Source organism: Bombus pascuorum, chromosome 10 (genome assembly GCF_905332965.1).
Source record: "Bombus pascuorum chromosome 10, iyBomPasc1.1, whole genome shotgun sequence".
NCBI lineage: Eukaryota > Metazoa > Arthropoda > Insecta > Hymenoptera > Apidae > Bombus > Bombus pascuorum.
Window position 1 is genome coordinate 11,438,633 of NC_083497.1, and position 15,765 is coordinate 11,454,397.

The 15,765-nt window shown below is 47.1% G+C and overlaps 1 protein-coding gene across 17 annotated transcripts in view; it reads left to right on the forward strand.

Annotated features, from left to right (window-relative positions):
- LOC132911503 (broad-complex core protein isoforms 1/2/3/4/5) overlaps positions 1 to 15,765 on the forward strand; it is a 58,158-nt gene that overhangs the window by 10,430 nt on the left and 31,963 nt on the right. For 2 of the 17 annotated variants that reach the window (XR_009659018.1, XM_060968177.1), the window contains exons 1-6: positions 2,662 to 4,334; positions 5,536 to 5,929; positions 7,985 to 8,186; positions 8,358 to 8,549; positions 9,020 to 9,602; positions 9,990 to 10,049. Coding sequence is in view for 16 of the 17 variants with exons in the window: in XM_060968177.1 (XP_060824160.1) it covers positions 8,001 to 8,186; positions 8,358 to 8,549; positions 9,020 to 9,602; positions 9,990 to 10,049 (1,021 nt within the window). In the remaining variant the exon portion in view is untranslated. Of the gene's footprint in view, positions 1 to 2,660; positions 4,335 to 4,371; positions 5,091 to 5,535; positions 5,930 to 7,984; positions 8,187 to 8,357; positions 8,550 to 9,019; positions 9,603 to 9,989; positions 10,050 to 15,765 lie in introns of those variants that run through there. The other 15 variants (XM_060968189.1, XM_060968193.1, XM_060968184.1 and 12 more) reach the window with 14 other exon arrangements.

Sequence of the window (15,765 nt, forward strand, 5' to 3'; positions counted from 1 at the left end):
GTCTTCTGATTTCGACCCAATTATCGGATCTGCGCTGCTGAAACGGGCGAATCTTGCTAAAAATATTGACCCCTGCATATTTAAAGATACGTAACGCGAATCGGGGTCGGCATAAATAATGCCAGAATTCTATCGATTCCGAACGTGGGAAAGGAGATTCTTTTTTTTTCTTCTTCGGAAACCGTCCTCGAAATTCGCGCGCACCTGCAAGGTTGCACACACCGTAAAGGCTTTCGTTCGCGAGACAAAGAGAGGATCGTGTATCACGCGATCGAATCTAACGCAGGTGGAGCTGCGAAACTGTGTGTACGTGGCCACGAAGGACCGGTCGAAACATCTGCATTTTCCCTACGTTTCGGCCGAGCTAAACTACAACACCCGACCTCGCTCGTCCGACCGAGCGATGGAGCGCGCGAGCGCGCGAGCGCGCCGGTTTACGTTCCTCGTTATTATGCATTATCCACGGCCGACGTTTACTGCGATTCAGCGTTTAACGCGGCGACGCTTCTCTTCACGGCAAACGACTGAACACATCACGCGTTCGTTAGCGCGCAAACGATCTAGCAGCACGCGCCACCGTTATTTATCGGCGTTTCCTTATGTTTTCTCTCGCGCGGAGTTCATTAATTTTTCAGGCGTAACCTCGATTTTACTAACGCGAAAGCGTGTAGCCGACGTCGTGTACGCGATGGAAGAACGACGCGCGGTATCCTGAATATACGCGTTCAAGGCCAACTGACTCATGGACTCCTGTGTTCCGCAGGAAACAACGTTCGACGTATCGTTCACCGATAGATCGTGGAGGGGATGAAAAAGGCGATGTACTCGTTTGCTTCAATGGCGCATCGTTGAATGAGAATAACGTCGACGTGGTTTACCGGGCCTTTTTCTCTGGATCGTTCGCTCGTTATTTGGCGTTTGGCCCGGTTTCCGTTGGTCCGTGCGATCGGCCTTTAAGAAAAAATGAAATATCCGGCGAGAAACGTGCTGTTCTTTCAACGGAGCTACTTTATTCGGGAAAATAGACCGCGGGCCACGATTCATTTTGTTTGGCTAGTCGATTTTTTTTTTTCAGACACGATTTAACGCGATAGGATAAACGCGTTTTATTTAGATAGATTTTGCCACTGAATCAATTTCGGTATAAAAGGATTAACGTCTACGTGCGCGCGATTTTTCCCCACGTGTTTGTTTTTTTCTTTTTTTTTTTTCGATTTTTTGTTTGCCAGAGGTGGAAATTAACAATCGAGAGCGCGTCCTTTTCACGGATGGAATTTATTCGGTAACCGATGGAGCCGCATCCCGCTCACGGCTATTTGCCGTGAATTATTCGACCAAGGTCAGTGGAACGTTTCTCCGAACCGGCTGACTCGAGCGAAGAAAACGCAGAGAATCGGGAAAACGGGCTTTCTCGCCGAGCGTACGGAAACATTTCTAGGCAATCTAGTCGAAGTATAGGTGCCACAGCCCTCAGCTTTGGCTCCTAGGAATCCAATCAATAAATATTACAATGGAACCCCTAGAGAAGTAGGGGAGCGTATCCTCCTCTCTCCCGGCTCCCTCTCTATCTCTCCGTCGTCCTCTCTCTTCCGATCCTCCTCTTTCCGCCGCGGCAGTGGAAAAAGGATCTGTCCTACGTCGCGCTCTCACAGTCGTCGCGTTCCTCGTCCTCGTTCGCCTCGTCCTCGACTACGTCCGCGAAACTTCGCTCTCCTCTCTCTCGCTCCGCTATATCTTTCTCATACTATCTCGCTCCGTAGTTCGCTTTTTCCTTCAGCTTTTACCCTCCTCTTTTTCTCTCTGTCTTTCTCTCGTCGGCCCCTCCGCCCTTTTCGCCCGTTTCCTCGCTCTCTCGTCCCCTCGTCCTTCCTAAGCCCGCACCAACTCCCATTCGGCCCACCCCCTCCTCCTCGTCCCTCTCATCCAACGGCGTTTACATTTTACTTTTCTAGTAGCGAATTAAAACCGCGTTCATGCGCAGCCCGCGGAAGGGCGTAATGATTTTTTGAGGGGCGAATCGAGTGGGGTCGCCTACGGTGCCGGCGGAGGGGGTAGTAGCTGCGGGCGCGAGCTTAGCAGGAGCAGGATGGCAGGAGGGATCGCGAGACAGGCCGGCTGCCGAATAGATGGATGGCTAGACTATCTAGTCGACGGAGAGTAAGCGTTGTCCCTCGTTAAAGTATCATACGTATCGGTGAACGATTACGGGGAAACTCGATCTTTGCGGAGCGATCGGCGAGCGAGGTAACAAGCACGCGACGAGCAGAGAGGATATCGAATCTTTCGGGAATTTCATAGAATGAACGAATTCGTATTTCGAGGAAATTTCGATAAACGGCCAGGAAACTGCAACCGCGACGATGACGATTAGGACGATGGTATCGGGGAAGTCGGAAGCGGATAGTCGGGGCGGCGGCGTGGCGGCGCGGCGGTCTATCCACGATAATCCGGTGTAGCCGAAGCGCGCGAACCGAAGTAGGCAGTGGTGGCGCCTTTAAAATTCCAGCTCCAGCGCTTTTAATTGGAAGTCGTTAGCTTTGCGCATTTTCGTCTCGTGGGCTAACGGGTAAAGTGGGGTGAGCCCGTGGAAGAGAAACCAGGGGGGAGGAAGGAGGGGATTCGCGAGTGCGACGAAGAGAGAAAAATGGAGTGAGGGGGGTTGCGAAGGAGCGAGCGAGTCGGAGAGGAGAGGAGAGAAGAAGAGAAGAGAAAAGAGGTGGGCTGGGCAAGGGTACAGCGGGGTAAAAGAGGAGGCACGGCCGATGCGACCACAGGCATAAAGCTCTCCCCACCATCGAGGCACCGGGCTCTTTTCTCCGTTACTCTCTTCTCTTTCCCTCTCTTTCTCTCTCTCTCTGCGTACGCACTATTTTTTAGTCCGCACTTATTACGACAGATGTCTCATGCTCCGATAAAGAATAACGGCGGTCGGCGGGCGACATTCCCCCCTCCCCCCTGCGCTAGTTCTAACCAGACTCGGGAGCTGCAGCCGTACTCTCGGTGCTTCTCGGCTCGTGGTGTCGTCGTGACACGACACGACACGACACGGCACGACGCGACACGTTACCTTGCGTTACGTTACGTTACGCACACCTTACTTTTTTTTCCCTCCTCTCTCTGTCGCTATCTTTTTGTCTCCGTCACTCCACCCTCGTACTCGCACGAGAGCTCCACCTCCCTCTTCGAAACGCGCTCGCGGAACGTGTTGCGCCGCCGTGACAGTGACTTTGTTCCACGACGTGTCAACGGTTGGTGTGTCTCCGCGATCATCCGCGATCATCCGCGAATCCACGCGCGCGGGTTACACGCTCGGGCTCCGGTGGTAGTAGTAGTGGTGGTTGATGCTGGCTGGTGGTGGTGGTGGTGGTGGAGGTGGTGGTGGTGTCTCGGTGGAACGTAGCGGCGAGAGAGGCTTCGCATTCCGGAGTGAAGCGCGCGGCAATTTGCGTCACGGTGGCTGCCTGCATCCCGAACAGAGAAACACGTGGCTAGGTGGGTCGTGCGTGCGAGAGCCGGTTCGAAATTCCCGCGCGTTGCCGCGAGATCGCCGCCTCTGACAGCCGCGTTGCCGGTGTTTTCGTATTTCGCGGGAACGATTTACGGCACACGAGCCAACCGGACAGAGAAAACGATGATGGATTAAAAGACGCGATACACCTCCCCTCCCCCCTCGTTCTTCGTCCCTTTCTCTTTTCTCGCTGCTCCCAATATTATTTCTTTCTCTCCTTTTCTGTCTCTTTATTTCTTTCTTTCCGCGACGACGTCGACCCGCGCGTGTAGTGTGCCACTGCTTGGGCGTTGTATCGCCGAGCAGAGCTCCAGACTTCTCCCCTCGTGTCTCGCTGCCTGAAGGCCTATCCTCTCGCGGCACAACCCTCTTCTCTCCTCTCATCTTCGCACAGATCGAACGCGAGCGCGTGTGTGTGGCGCGGCGCGACCGAGTGAGACACCAAGAGAAAAAGAGAAAAGAGTGGTTGCTTTTTAGGCAACGCGCGCTATACCGCTATTGTCGCTGCCGCGCGCGACCGCAACTATCATCATCGTCGTCGCCGCCGTTGTCATCGTTTGCCGACTTTCACGGCCGATTCTCTCCGCTCACCGATTTCGAGATAACACGCAGCGGACCTCGCGATCGTACCCAAGAGACACGTGTGTCGCGCTACGCTTCGAGGCTTCTTTTTCGACGCGGCAGCTTGCGAGGAAGCGGGGAGCGGAGCGCGTGAAAAAGCGGCGCAGCCTGCGCTCGAAGGATGCGCTTCTGAATCGCGAGCAAAGAGGGGCAGGAGGAACGGAACGCACGTGAGCGACGTGTCTAACACGACAAGTGCCGCAAGGTAAACCTCGTCACCTTTCCTCTGCCGCGAATACGCGTGCACGATCTCTTCTACTTTGTACATCGGTAGGCAAACTCATTCGCCGCAGGTATGACAAAAAGAGCGTGATCGGTGGCAAAAATTCGAGACGCGTTCTTCTCGCGTACTTCGCGATTCCCGACGAAATCTGCCCGACGCCACCGTCCTATCTTTTCTCAGCTCGTCCTCCCGCTCTCTTTTTTCCTCCCGCTTCTTCTTGTCCCTCTCTGCCTGTGTGTCACTGTCCATCTGTCCGTCTGTCCATCCGTTCGTGTGCCTGTCTGTGTGTGCCTCCCCACGCTTATACGTGTGTATGTGTGTCTCTCTGGACGTCTTTCTTCGTCAGACGATACCTCTTTCTCCCTCTTGTCGGTCGTTCTCGCTCGTCGTACCGGCGATCGCCGGCTTTTCGTACGTTTTCGTGCGGCCTCGCTGCCGCGCCGCGACGTACGCCCGCGTCGACGAAGGCACACAGCTGCACAGTCGTGACGTGACGTTTCGGGGGTTAGTTCGCACGGTATGTGACGGAGAAAGAGGCCACCGGTGGACTGCTGTGCGCTCCAACGTGCTCCTCCCGAAGATCGTGACGTTTCCGCTTTTCCAACAACTCGCGGTTCTTCTATTCTACGTGTCTCTCTTTCTCCGTTTGGACTCACACGTTCGTTCCTTCGTTCCTTCTTCGTTCGTTGCTTTTGCTCTGTGACGGTGCGCGACATGTGATCCTTGCCGATTTCCTCGGTCAGCATCGACGAATCGCCATTCTCTGCCCGTTGAAAGCAGGCAACGAGAGACGGCTAACGCGCTATCTGTCTCTCCTTTGACATTTTTTTCTCCCTCTTTTGTCCGGTGTACGCGTCGTGGCACGCGCGAAACCGCACGCCGCTCCTCCCCCGCGCCTCCTTCTCTCTCCTCTTCTTTCTCGTCTTTCTTTCCGTCTTTTCATTTCCATCTTTTCTTCCTTCCTTCCTTCCTTCCTTCCTTCCTTCCTTCCTCTCTTCCTTTCTTCCTTCCTCTTTTTCTTCCTACTATCCGCCTCTTTCGTTCCTTCCGGCATTCTTACCCGCCGGCTAAATTACGCCTTCCTCGATCATTTGACGCGCGACCGTCTTGTCAACTCGATCACGTTTCGCACGCGTCCTCGCCGATTAAATTAATCGATCGATAATCTTTCTGCCAATCGCAGATTTTGCTCGTGCTCGTCGAAGATCGAGCGCGAGGAATGAACACAACGACGCTATCGCGTCGTGGACCGGCGTCGATTCCGGACCCGTCCGTCGAGAATGACTTTCCGCCACGACGAAGCAGCACTAGTGGCCGTGTGTAGGGGACTTTTTCACGAACTTGTGAAGTGCGCACTTTTTTGCGAGGTGGCGTTGTGCAGATAAAACGCAGAGCGTTTCAATTCGGCTCATTGTTTCGGTCATTAGCTTACGCGGCATGACGAGTGATAGGTGTGCTTTCGCGATAACGCATCTACTTTCTTCGAACTGTGATTACTTTCTGGATAATGTGTGGTGAATGTGCCTTAGAAATACGAAAAGCGTAACTGCCGTTTAGCCGCGATCGCTGAGGAAAAGGTATCGTATAACGTGCACCGGTCTTATCCTCTTCTCACTCTGGTTCACGGTTTCGCTTCTACTCCCGCAATCGTTTGACAGTTTTCGAAAAATGTGCTTGTGCGCGTCGATCCTCGATCGATCGCGTTCTCGCCAATAATCACCGATAATCGTGGCACACATTTTAAACCGAAGAAACGTTAAGAACCGTTATGGTGTTTTGCTTTTTTCTTCCTTTTTTTTCTTTTTTCTTTTTCAGAAAGTAAATACGCGTGTCTTGTATATCGCAATACAGCAAATAAATTTCTTTTGTCAGTGTTTTCGCCTAGATAGACGTGCGTCCCAGTCGGGTTCTATCGTCAAAATTGCTGCGAGGATTTTCACTGCGAAACTTATCTCGAATTCGTCACATATAAATTTAGCAGTGTGCGATAGCGAACTTAAAAAGTCTAAAAACAGTTTCCGAATCGCACCGCCGCGCCGGGCTTTATGATAAACGTGTATCTGCGAGAGAGAAAAAAGAAAAAGGAAAAGAAGAAGAAATTATTCGCTTCTTTTTTTACTTTAGCGGCGATAATCGTTTGGAACGTATCCAAAATATTGCGGTATATTATTTACCGGTTCGTCGGTGTACGGTTTCTATTGTGTGCGACCGTGTGTACTTTAATTACTATTTCTTCGAAGTGGCGAGTCGACCAACGCAAAAATACCTTTCGAATCAGCGATACGATTATCAACGGAAACGTTGTAAAATAGTATACGGTATCCATGCTTCTTCTTATCGTAATAACGCGTTATAGAATACAGAAGAAAAAAAAAACAATCGAGGATCATTAATTCCGTTCTATATCGAAGCTTTTGTCATGGCGATACACCACACACATACGGCGCGGGCAACGAGCACTGTAAATTTGTTTTAAGATCTTTTTTTTTTTATCATTTTGCTAAGATAACACTATCAGCATACATTTAATGCTTGCGCTTTTATAAGTGGCGAAGAGAATTATTTAATCGTATGTTCTGGCTTCACTCCAGCTTGGCGACCTAATTTTCTTGTATGGTGCAAATAAAAAGTAGTGTAATCCTTCGCTTCTATTTTTACGCCATGCACTCTTTAATTCTTATTCTTCTACTCTCGACGTCGTACAGACGATATTTTATTTTTTCTCGTTTCGCACGGTTTCGCCCAGCGAAACGCGTCGATGATACACATACATATACCCGTTTGCACGCGAGATCCGCAAAGACCGTTTTGACTTTTCGGAATATAGGTACACTAGACTCTTTCTCTTTCTCTCTTTTTCTCTTTCTCTCTGGTCGTTCGCGTTCTCCTCGGTGCCACGTAAAAATACCGCAAAACTTCAAAGTGTCGTTTTACAGCTCACGCGCGGCAACGGGAACGTTTACGTTCCCGTATTTTCATTCCATTCGAATTAATAACATATGTTCGTGCACGACATCTCTGGTCCATCTCGTCCCTATTAAACGAATCTGCGTATTAATTCGCCAGTTATATAAGTTTTCGTGGCTCCGAGAAGTGTAAGGAAATTAACATCTGTTCTAATGCCACACCTATGGTAAACACACTGGTTAAATATCAGTCGATACCGAAACATTATGTAATCTTTGCTCATCTTTTTACGGATAGATGAATTTTTGTTTCTCTGTCTCTTCTCTCTCTCTCTCTCTCCATTTTGTGTGAATCGTACGTATTCGTTTTAGAAAGATGTTACGATCGAAGCGCGATTCTCGCTCGCGACATACCTATTTATTTTTTGCAACAGTGCTTTTTATTTCGAAATAGCGGTTATCAAAAATTATCGACCTGCAGACTTATCTGGCGATTTATCGTGCACAACTAGAAAGTTTCAGCCTTCGAATTTCGTTTCCTGGCCGACGTTGGTGCACATATTCGTAATGCTAACGCGCATCTCGAATCGGACCAATCTCCTTAGATTTCGCGTTATAAAATGTTGCTTGGTCGAGACTCGGTCAGCCGAGGCATATTTTATTAAGCGATAAGATAAGTGTCAAGCTTTCGCTGGTTTAAATAGCGTACATTATTTCTGATTATAGGTGAATAGATATAACGATGGTAGATACGCAACACTTTTGTCTGCGATGGAACAATTACCAAAGCAGTATAACGTCGGCGTTTGAAAACTTAAGGGACGATGAAGATTTTGTGGACGTCACATTGGCCTGCGATGGCAAAAGCCTCAAAGCGCACCGCGTCGTACTTTCCGCATGCAGTCCCTATTTTAGAGAATTGCTCAAGGTAAGACATAGACATCGTATCTCATCCCGTGTTACGCGATTCTGCGCCGATCCATCGTGTAAATCTACATTCTTTATTATCACCGTACCAGCGATGTATCGAGTGCAACATCAATGTGTAACTATTGCAAGAAAATGTCTCTTCTTTTCCTCCTTGCTTGCCCTTTTGCAGAGCACACCGTGTAAACACCCGGTGATAGTACTTCAAGACGTAGCGTTCAGCGACTTGCACGCTTTGGTGGAGTTCATCTATCACGGGGAAGTGAACGTGCATCAGCGTTCCCTTAGCAGTTTTTTGAAGACTGCCGAAGTCCTCAGGGTATCGGGACTTACGCAACAGGCCGACCAAACAGACAGGGACGAGGTAAGCATTCCTCCGATCGTTTCCCTTACTATTTTCTCCTCTAGCGTTCGTGGAATACACAGCAGCCCATCAGCCATATGTAATATCCGAGTAATATCGAGCCTCGGTACCTAGCAAATTGATTATGCTTTGAATGTTATCTCTGATAGAGACGTGACTTTTAACTAAAGAGCACCTTATCTCGGTGCAGAATGTGTATCCATCTTGATTCCAATCCATAATTGTCCTAGGTCAAGCAAACAAAGATAACCAGATTGCGTTGCAAATAGAAAGAGAGCAATCGTGATCGTGTTCTGGCGGGCATGCGCGGTACCGTCGAGCGATATATCGAGTATTTTCTTCGTCGACGATCTCTCCCCTTGATCACTCTTTTCTCTTCCAACCTTACAACCCGTCACCATTTTATCGGCGAGCATGATGCTCCTTTTCGTTACTTCTGTTTTTTTTTCTTTTTTCCTTTTTAATTGCAGCTATCCCATGTACGCGCGTTGGCTGCCGGTGGTAACCACCTTCCCTTTCACGAAAAATCAGAAGAGAGTTTCCCCCGGGGTGGTTCCCCGCCCACACCAGTAACCCCGACACCGACGACCGTGCAGCAATTGCTACGCCGAGCGCAGATACGCAGGAACGAGAGACGAACACCGGATCCGCACGATGAGTCGGCGAAGAAGCCGAGGGTGCCGTCGCCGCCTCTCAACAACAACGACGCTACTCCCACGGATTTCTCGATGGTGAAGAACAACCATCTGTCGAGCAAGGTCGAGGGTAACGGCGTGCACGAGGAGAACAGCCCCCTGGAAGACAACATCAAGTGCGAGCCGTTGGAGCTGACAGGTGGTAACAGCGGTAACGGAGGCAACAACGAAGACTCGTCGGATTCTGGAGCTGCGGCGTCGGATCGGCCACCCGCGTCAGCCAGCAGTAACGAGCACGAGGCCGAATCCGAACACACGTCCACCCCGAATTTTTTGTCCGAAACGAAAATCTTCCCCACGCCTGGAAGCTTTAATTTCAGTATGGCGGCGCTAGCTACGGAGCATACACCATTGTCAGGTACGTACGTCATTCGCGTTTCTACTAGGCCTGTACGCATTGACCAATTTTCATCGTCTACCCCCTCACATACGCATCGAGCACGATTTTCTTTTTTGCATTGCATTTTATAGTTTTCCTTCCCGTAGCCGTTTTTGGCTATTTTGGTTTCTGCGTTCGAAACTCGACAGAGCACCGATGTGGTTGTTTCACACCCTTTCTTTTGTTTTTTTCTTCTATTCCTTCTATATCCTTCCTTTCACATTTTTGTTTCCTATAAGTAAAGTAGTTTTAGAAGACGATTATAGAAGATTCTTTCCATCGAGTCTCTGTTAATTGCGATGTTGCGTACAGGCCGTTGTTCGGTCGATAGTGCGAAAGAATGTTCGTTGCTACGTGTGACGATAGTGAAATTTCCAGGATTGGGCCACGGGTTGCAACCACCGGACTTGGCAGGAACTTCGCAAGGTAAGAATATTTACTATTAGCTCTGCCCTAGTAAAAATCATTAGAATATCAACGATCGAGGACTCGACAGAGAAGTGAACAACCCCCACCCCGTGTACATATATACATAGATCGTCGTTCGTATGGTCGTTCTGGAAATCTGTCACGCACGATCCTGTTTGGGGTTGACTTGAACCTTTGATTTCTGTTGATTTTTCACAGGGCATTTCTATGCTGTTCCATTATTTTCTATCGACAGTCGATACATCGTGGCCGCATTTGTCTGCGGTGTAGCGGTTCGCTCTAATATAAAGTAACTAAAAGACTTGTGCAGTTATATCAAACACTAACAAATCACGAATTATAAGAATGATTATACATATTATATATATACATACATATATATATTTTTTTTTATTTGGTTGCGGTGAAAGAGCACTACTGTCTGCTTGGACGATTAAAACTTCTTCTAATTGGCATGCGTTACAAAAATCATTGATATCATCATTACTTAAATGATACCATTTACCTTGCATTTGCATTTCATGATGTCATAACGTTCCCGCGGTTATCAACGAATTCACGACGTTAGAAGGGATTTATCTGCTCACCTATCATCCGTTTTTACTTCTTTTTTTCTTTTAACTGTGCTTCGCCTTTCATCTGTTGTCGTTTATTGAAAATTCAGAGAAGAACGGATAAACGTTCGGCCATTCGATCAAATCAAACCGGCAGCAAATCCGTCTAAATCGCGCGCCTCGTTTGCTCCCTGTATCTTCAGGTTAGAACGAAACATGCCGCGATTACACGCGACCGATACGTTTTATAGAGCGGAGACGCTCTCCGCGGATGACTACAGGCAAAGAACAGCAGATACATTCGTTCTTTCGACTCGTCGAATTCGCTACGATCATTCTAATTGGCACAAAGCGATGAAAGAAACCATCACTGTTTGGCATCACTGTACAAAGTATCTGCCGCAATCTCTACGATGTTTAATGAAAAAAAAAGAGAAAGTAAGATCGAAAAGACCCCTCTTCATAAAAAGAAACGATAAAAGAGTAGAAAATGAAAGAAAAAGATCTAAAATAAAAAAAAAAAAGAAGGCAAAAGAAAGTACAGAAGAAGTTAATGAGTAACGATGCAGCGACAGACTGTTCTCTTTGTGTACACCTAATAAATCCTCGAAGAAATTTGCCAAAGTATTACCGATTTATTAATACTTTGAGTTTCGCGAATCGCGTCAAATGTCACTTTTATCGACGATTGATTTTTCATTCTATATATATATATATATATATACATACATACATACATACATATATATGTATATACATATATATGTATACGTGCCGTGCTCGTATTGTCCAATTCATCGTTAAGTTTTGTATCAGTGTTGTCGTCCCATTAACGTTTGTTAACGGAAAACACGCCGCTGCCGCGATATCGCCGATACGACAGCATTATGACATTGCTTATAATTTTATATTTACGAATATTATACATATATATATATATATATTTATATGTTCTTTACACATGTACACATATACGAATATTACCATATTTATATATATATATCTATATATATATATATATCGAGCAACGTAATTATAAAATATGTTTTTCTTTTATCATTATATATTTTACAGACGTTATCGTGTATTATCAATTTGAAAAGTTTGCAATTACACCGTAATTGTACGTAATTATAATCGTGAAACACATCGTCACGAGACACTTTGCAGCTTGTTCGTTTCCAATTACGAAAGAGGATGTGATAGGTCGTCCAATTTTGTCACACTCTTTTATATTATTCGAGAGACATTTGACTCTGACGTGCGTGTACCATATGGTAACGTCATTACGGTATATCTGCCGACTTATTGGCCATTTTTTCTCACTCACTGGGACGGACAATTTGCTCTCTTTTTACTGTACGTCACGCTTGTACGCTATGCATATTTGGGGGGTCGTGGAGCGAACGCGCTCGCTGGGGCGGGGGTTAACGGTAAACTCGCTTAATAACGGTAAACGTTTCAACGTACTCGACTTTGCCGAAGGAATACGAAGTATTCTCGTTTTCATAGCAAGATGCATTATCTGCTAGATTAGACAAACGTAACCTTTTTCTTATTTTTTGTTTTTCTGTTTTGTTTTCTTCGCCATGGAGACGAACGAACGATGATCACAGAGGTATCACGATGCTTAAATACCCAAAGTTTCGAGAGCCGCATAATCCGAACGAGAAAACAAACGAAAACAAAAAAATATCGTCGATCATGGAGATACGTCGTCTTTGGTTTCGCGATCGTCAGAGGAGAAGGTCTTAAATGCGTTCTAACAGTGTCGTTAAGTAAATTCAGGTGCGGCTTCGCCCGTCTCCTCGATTAATATTTGAACGACTGGCTTATACTAGGTTAGTACTGAAAAAGTTATCAGGGGCCGTCGATAAGACCACAGATGTTATCCGCAAAATTCAAGGTCCCTCTATCTCCGACCAACGTGGCCAACTAAACATTGGCCTAACTAAAAATACGACGACCTTGGTACGCCACTCACGTTCTTGCGGCGCAGTGCGAATCATTAGACACATTAAATTATACGTGGCTGGTTCGCGAAGCTGTTCGACCCGGAGCCTAACACGGCATATTTTCTCTCGACGTGATCGTCGTTTCGTTCTTTTCGGACAGTCATCTCTCCCTCTCCTTTTCTTTTTTTTTTTTTTTTTTTTTTACTCTTTTCACTTCTGTACATTTCGGTTTGTTGCACTCGCGAGACAACAAAGCGCAGCGAATAAGCAGAGAACGTTACGTCGTTTCGACGCAAGAATAGACGAGTTGTTTGGACGTGCCGTTAAAAACGATAGCGCGCAACGTTCTTGGCCGCGAAAATTTCTCCGTTGAAAAATTTCTAGCCAAGCACGCCTCTCTAATCGGTCACTTGCAGCGTACGCGACGAATGCTTGTTTGTTTTTTCGCAGTTTTTATCTCGGCTAAGGCTTGTCGGTTCCTATCTATCGCGCGTATGCCCGCTCACGACGGACAATTTTTTTTCTTGTTCGACCGAACGAACTGCAACGACGTGATTTTGGCAAGGTTTCAGCCGTCCAACAGCCGAGAGATAGTTGCAGGGTCGTCGGTCCCGCGAAACTTTCCACCTACCTCGTTTCGTTTGTTAAACGACGGGCAACCGAACGGTGCGAGTTTGCGTTAAAATTAAAACGAAAGAACACAGGGCACACCTGATTCGATTTTATAGCTGTTTGTTTCTACGTTAGATTATATTGAGTATTTTATTCCGCTTGTTCGTTTCGGCTATCGATGGTGTTTTATGATAGTAGATTTTTGATAATATTGATAGTTCTGGCGATAATGGCAATAGTTTCGACGTACGAAACAACATCGTGTAATTTAATCGGGGGAAAAGATCAAGGTCTAGAAGTTTCGTAGATCAATTTAGAAAACGCGTTATCATTTCGACACACAGATAAAGTGAAATTTTAGTCTTGTAAATAGCGCGCACAGCGCCCGTTCCTTAATCATCTTTAATTCGTAATGGCTGGTTACGTAAAAAACAATCGTGCCAGATAGAAAGTACAACGTACGACCACTTGTCGAGCGATCAGCCTTAGACGAGAGCGCGAGTTTCTTTGTTCCTTCGCCTCTCTTCTGTACTCACACGGTTAAGATCTTTTTATTCCGCGCAGAGCCGGCTGCGAGCATATGGCGGTCCGCGTGTTTCTAAGCAGATTCGTCGAGGCCGTCGGAAAAAAATTCCCAAACGAATTTTGCTCTCGAACTTTCTGCTGTACGGTCATTTCTGCTACATCGATACTGTCGTTAGGAATGCACGATTTTATAGATCGGCGAGAGAGGAAATCGTGCGAAACAATGAAAATTATGCGATCGATCGCGTTAACCTTTCACACTGTGTCTGTCTCTTCTCTTTTTTTCTTTTTTTTTCTTTTTTTTTTTTTTTTTGCTGTCCGAAACGATGAATTTCGCGCCGTAACATTTGAAATTAAAATAATTGTGCGACCTGATCGATGCGTTTATTTTTTTTCCAAAGGCAGGTCGTTGTACGATGTGCGAGCATCTCTTGTATATAACATTTTATACGCGCGCGTACAATATATTTCGTTGTCATTTATTTAAAGCGTGTGCCCGAGAGAGAAGTTTTGCATAGAGCGACCGACACTCGGAGAAAGATGCGTTTATCGCGGTCTAATTTTAAATCTATTCATTCTGCTCCTTTCTCTCCGCGCGCGTCTATGCCCGCGTTTCTCGGCCGGTTTCGATGTCATTATCGCAAAGAGAGGAGAAATTCTTTCCCCGGGCCTAGATATTCTTAGCCCGTTTCCCGCTCGCCACTAAAATTGTTTAAAAAGCCGATACGTAGCGGTGTTGGTAGCGGGACTGCCGCCACGGTCCCGCCACCGTCGCGATTCCCTTTTTTCCACCTCCCTCCCTTTTCTCTCACCCCCGCCTTCCTCATCCCCCCTTTTTTTTCTTCCTTTATTTTCTCTCGTTTTCTGCTCTTTTCCGCGAACGCCTGCATCCGCGGTAACCTGTTGTAAAACCCGGCCGCATAAAAATAGCGGGTGCCGAGCTCTGGAGTCGAGCACTTTATCCTCTTTCTCTGTCTCTTTGTATCAGAGGGCGCGTTGCAGCGCATCGAGCAAATATTTATTTCACGGGACGTTCTCAGTGCCGGACATACCGCGCTTCGCCACGTATTCTTCCTCGCCTCGTTTTTCCTTCGGTCTTTTTTAATGGCCGACCGAATTCTTCGCACGAAAGCGATGGTCCACGATTCGGTCGGTCCCGCGAAATGCTTCGACGCACGACGTAGGCCGCAGTTGCAACGAACGCGTGTTCCGACGAACTGTCGTTTCGACGAATTGGAACAAAAAATCAGGCATACGATGGCCACAAAAAATATCGAAGTACTCGAGTGTTCCTTTCGTCGGATTTTACATTTCATCTTCGTCGTATGCGAATCTTCGCGATCGTACGAAAGTACTATCGCGTGATACGAAATTTAAGTGGCTTGGATTTAATTGATGGAGCGTATAAAAATGTTGTAATAAGTAGAATGTAGAGCAAACTGTTTCTCCAGTTTCCACGTATATATTTTGATGTTTCGATAATTAAAAAACGACGATTCGTCGGAACGTGCATCGACTGTTCCACAGCTCGAAGGATTACGCGTAGGATTTTTGTTATTCGCGTTTTTCGAATAGAATCCTTGCTTCGTCGCTTCGTAGGAAGCGATCGACGTGGCCCGAAGAACGGGAAGGGGAACAAGGCAGGGCGTTTCATATTCGATCGAATCGGCAAACTACATAGTAGCCAAGGAAAGAAATTTCGGGTTACGTAACGTTTGTTAATGGCCTGTTTGCGAAACACGGAATTCATGCTGCCATCTGTCGACGTTGTCGATTCCGATGGTGTGCGAAAGTCTGTCTCTTGCTTACGTGACGTCCGCGAGTCCGCCTTGCATACGTCTATTTACTCGATACTTACTCATCTCGCTCGTTCTCTCTCTTCTTTCAAGCCGTCTCCTTTCCTCTCTGCCTCTTGTCGTTCGTTTCGGTAGCCAACGATCCGCGTTGGCAATTTACTTTCGGCCGCGTATGCGGCGCCTCCCAAGGCCAAACGAAAGTTCGTTCTGAACCAAATCCGATGGAATTTTTTATCTGTAGTATGTACTTATCGGGGACGCCCAGGTCTAG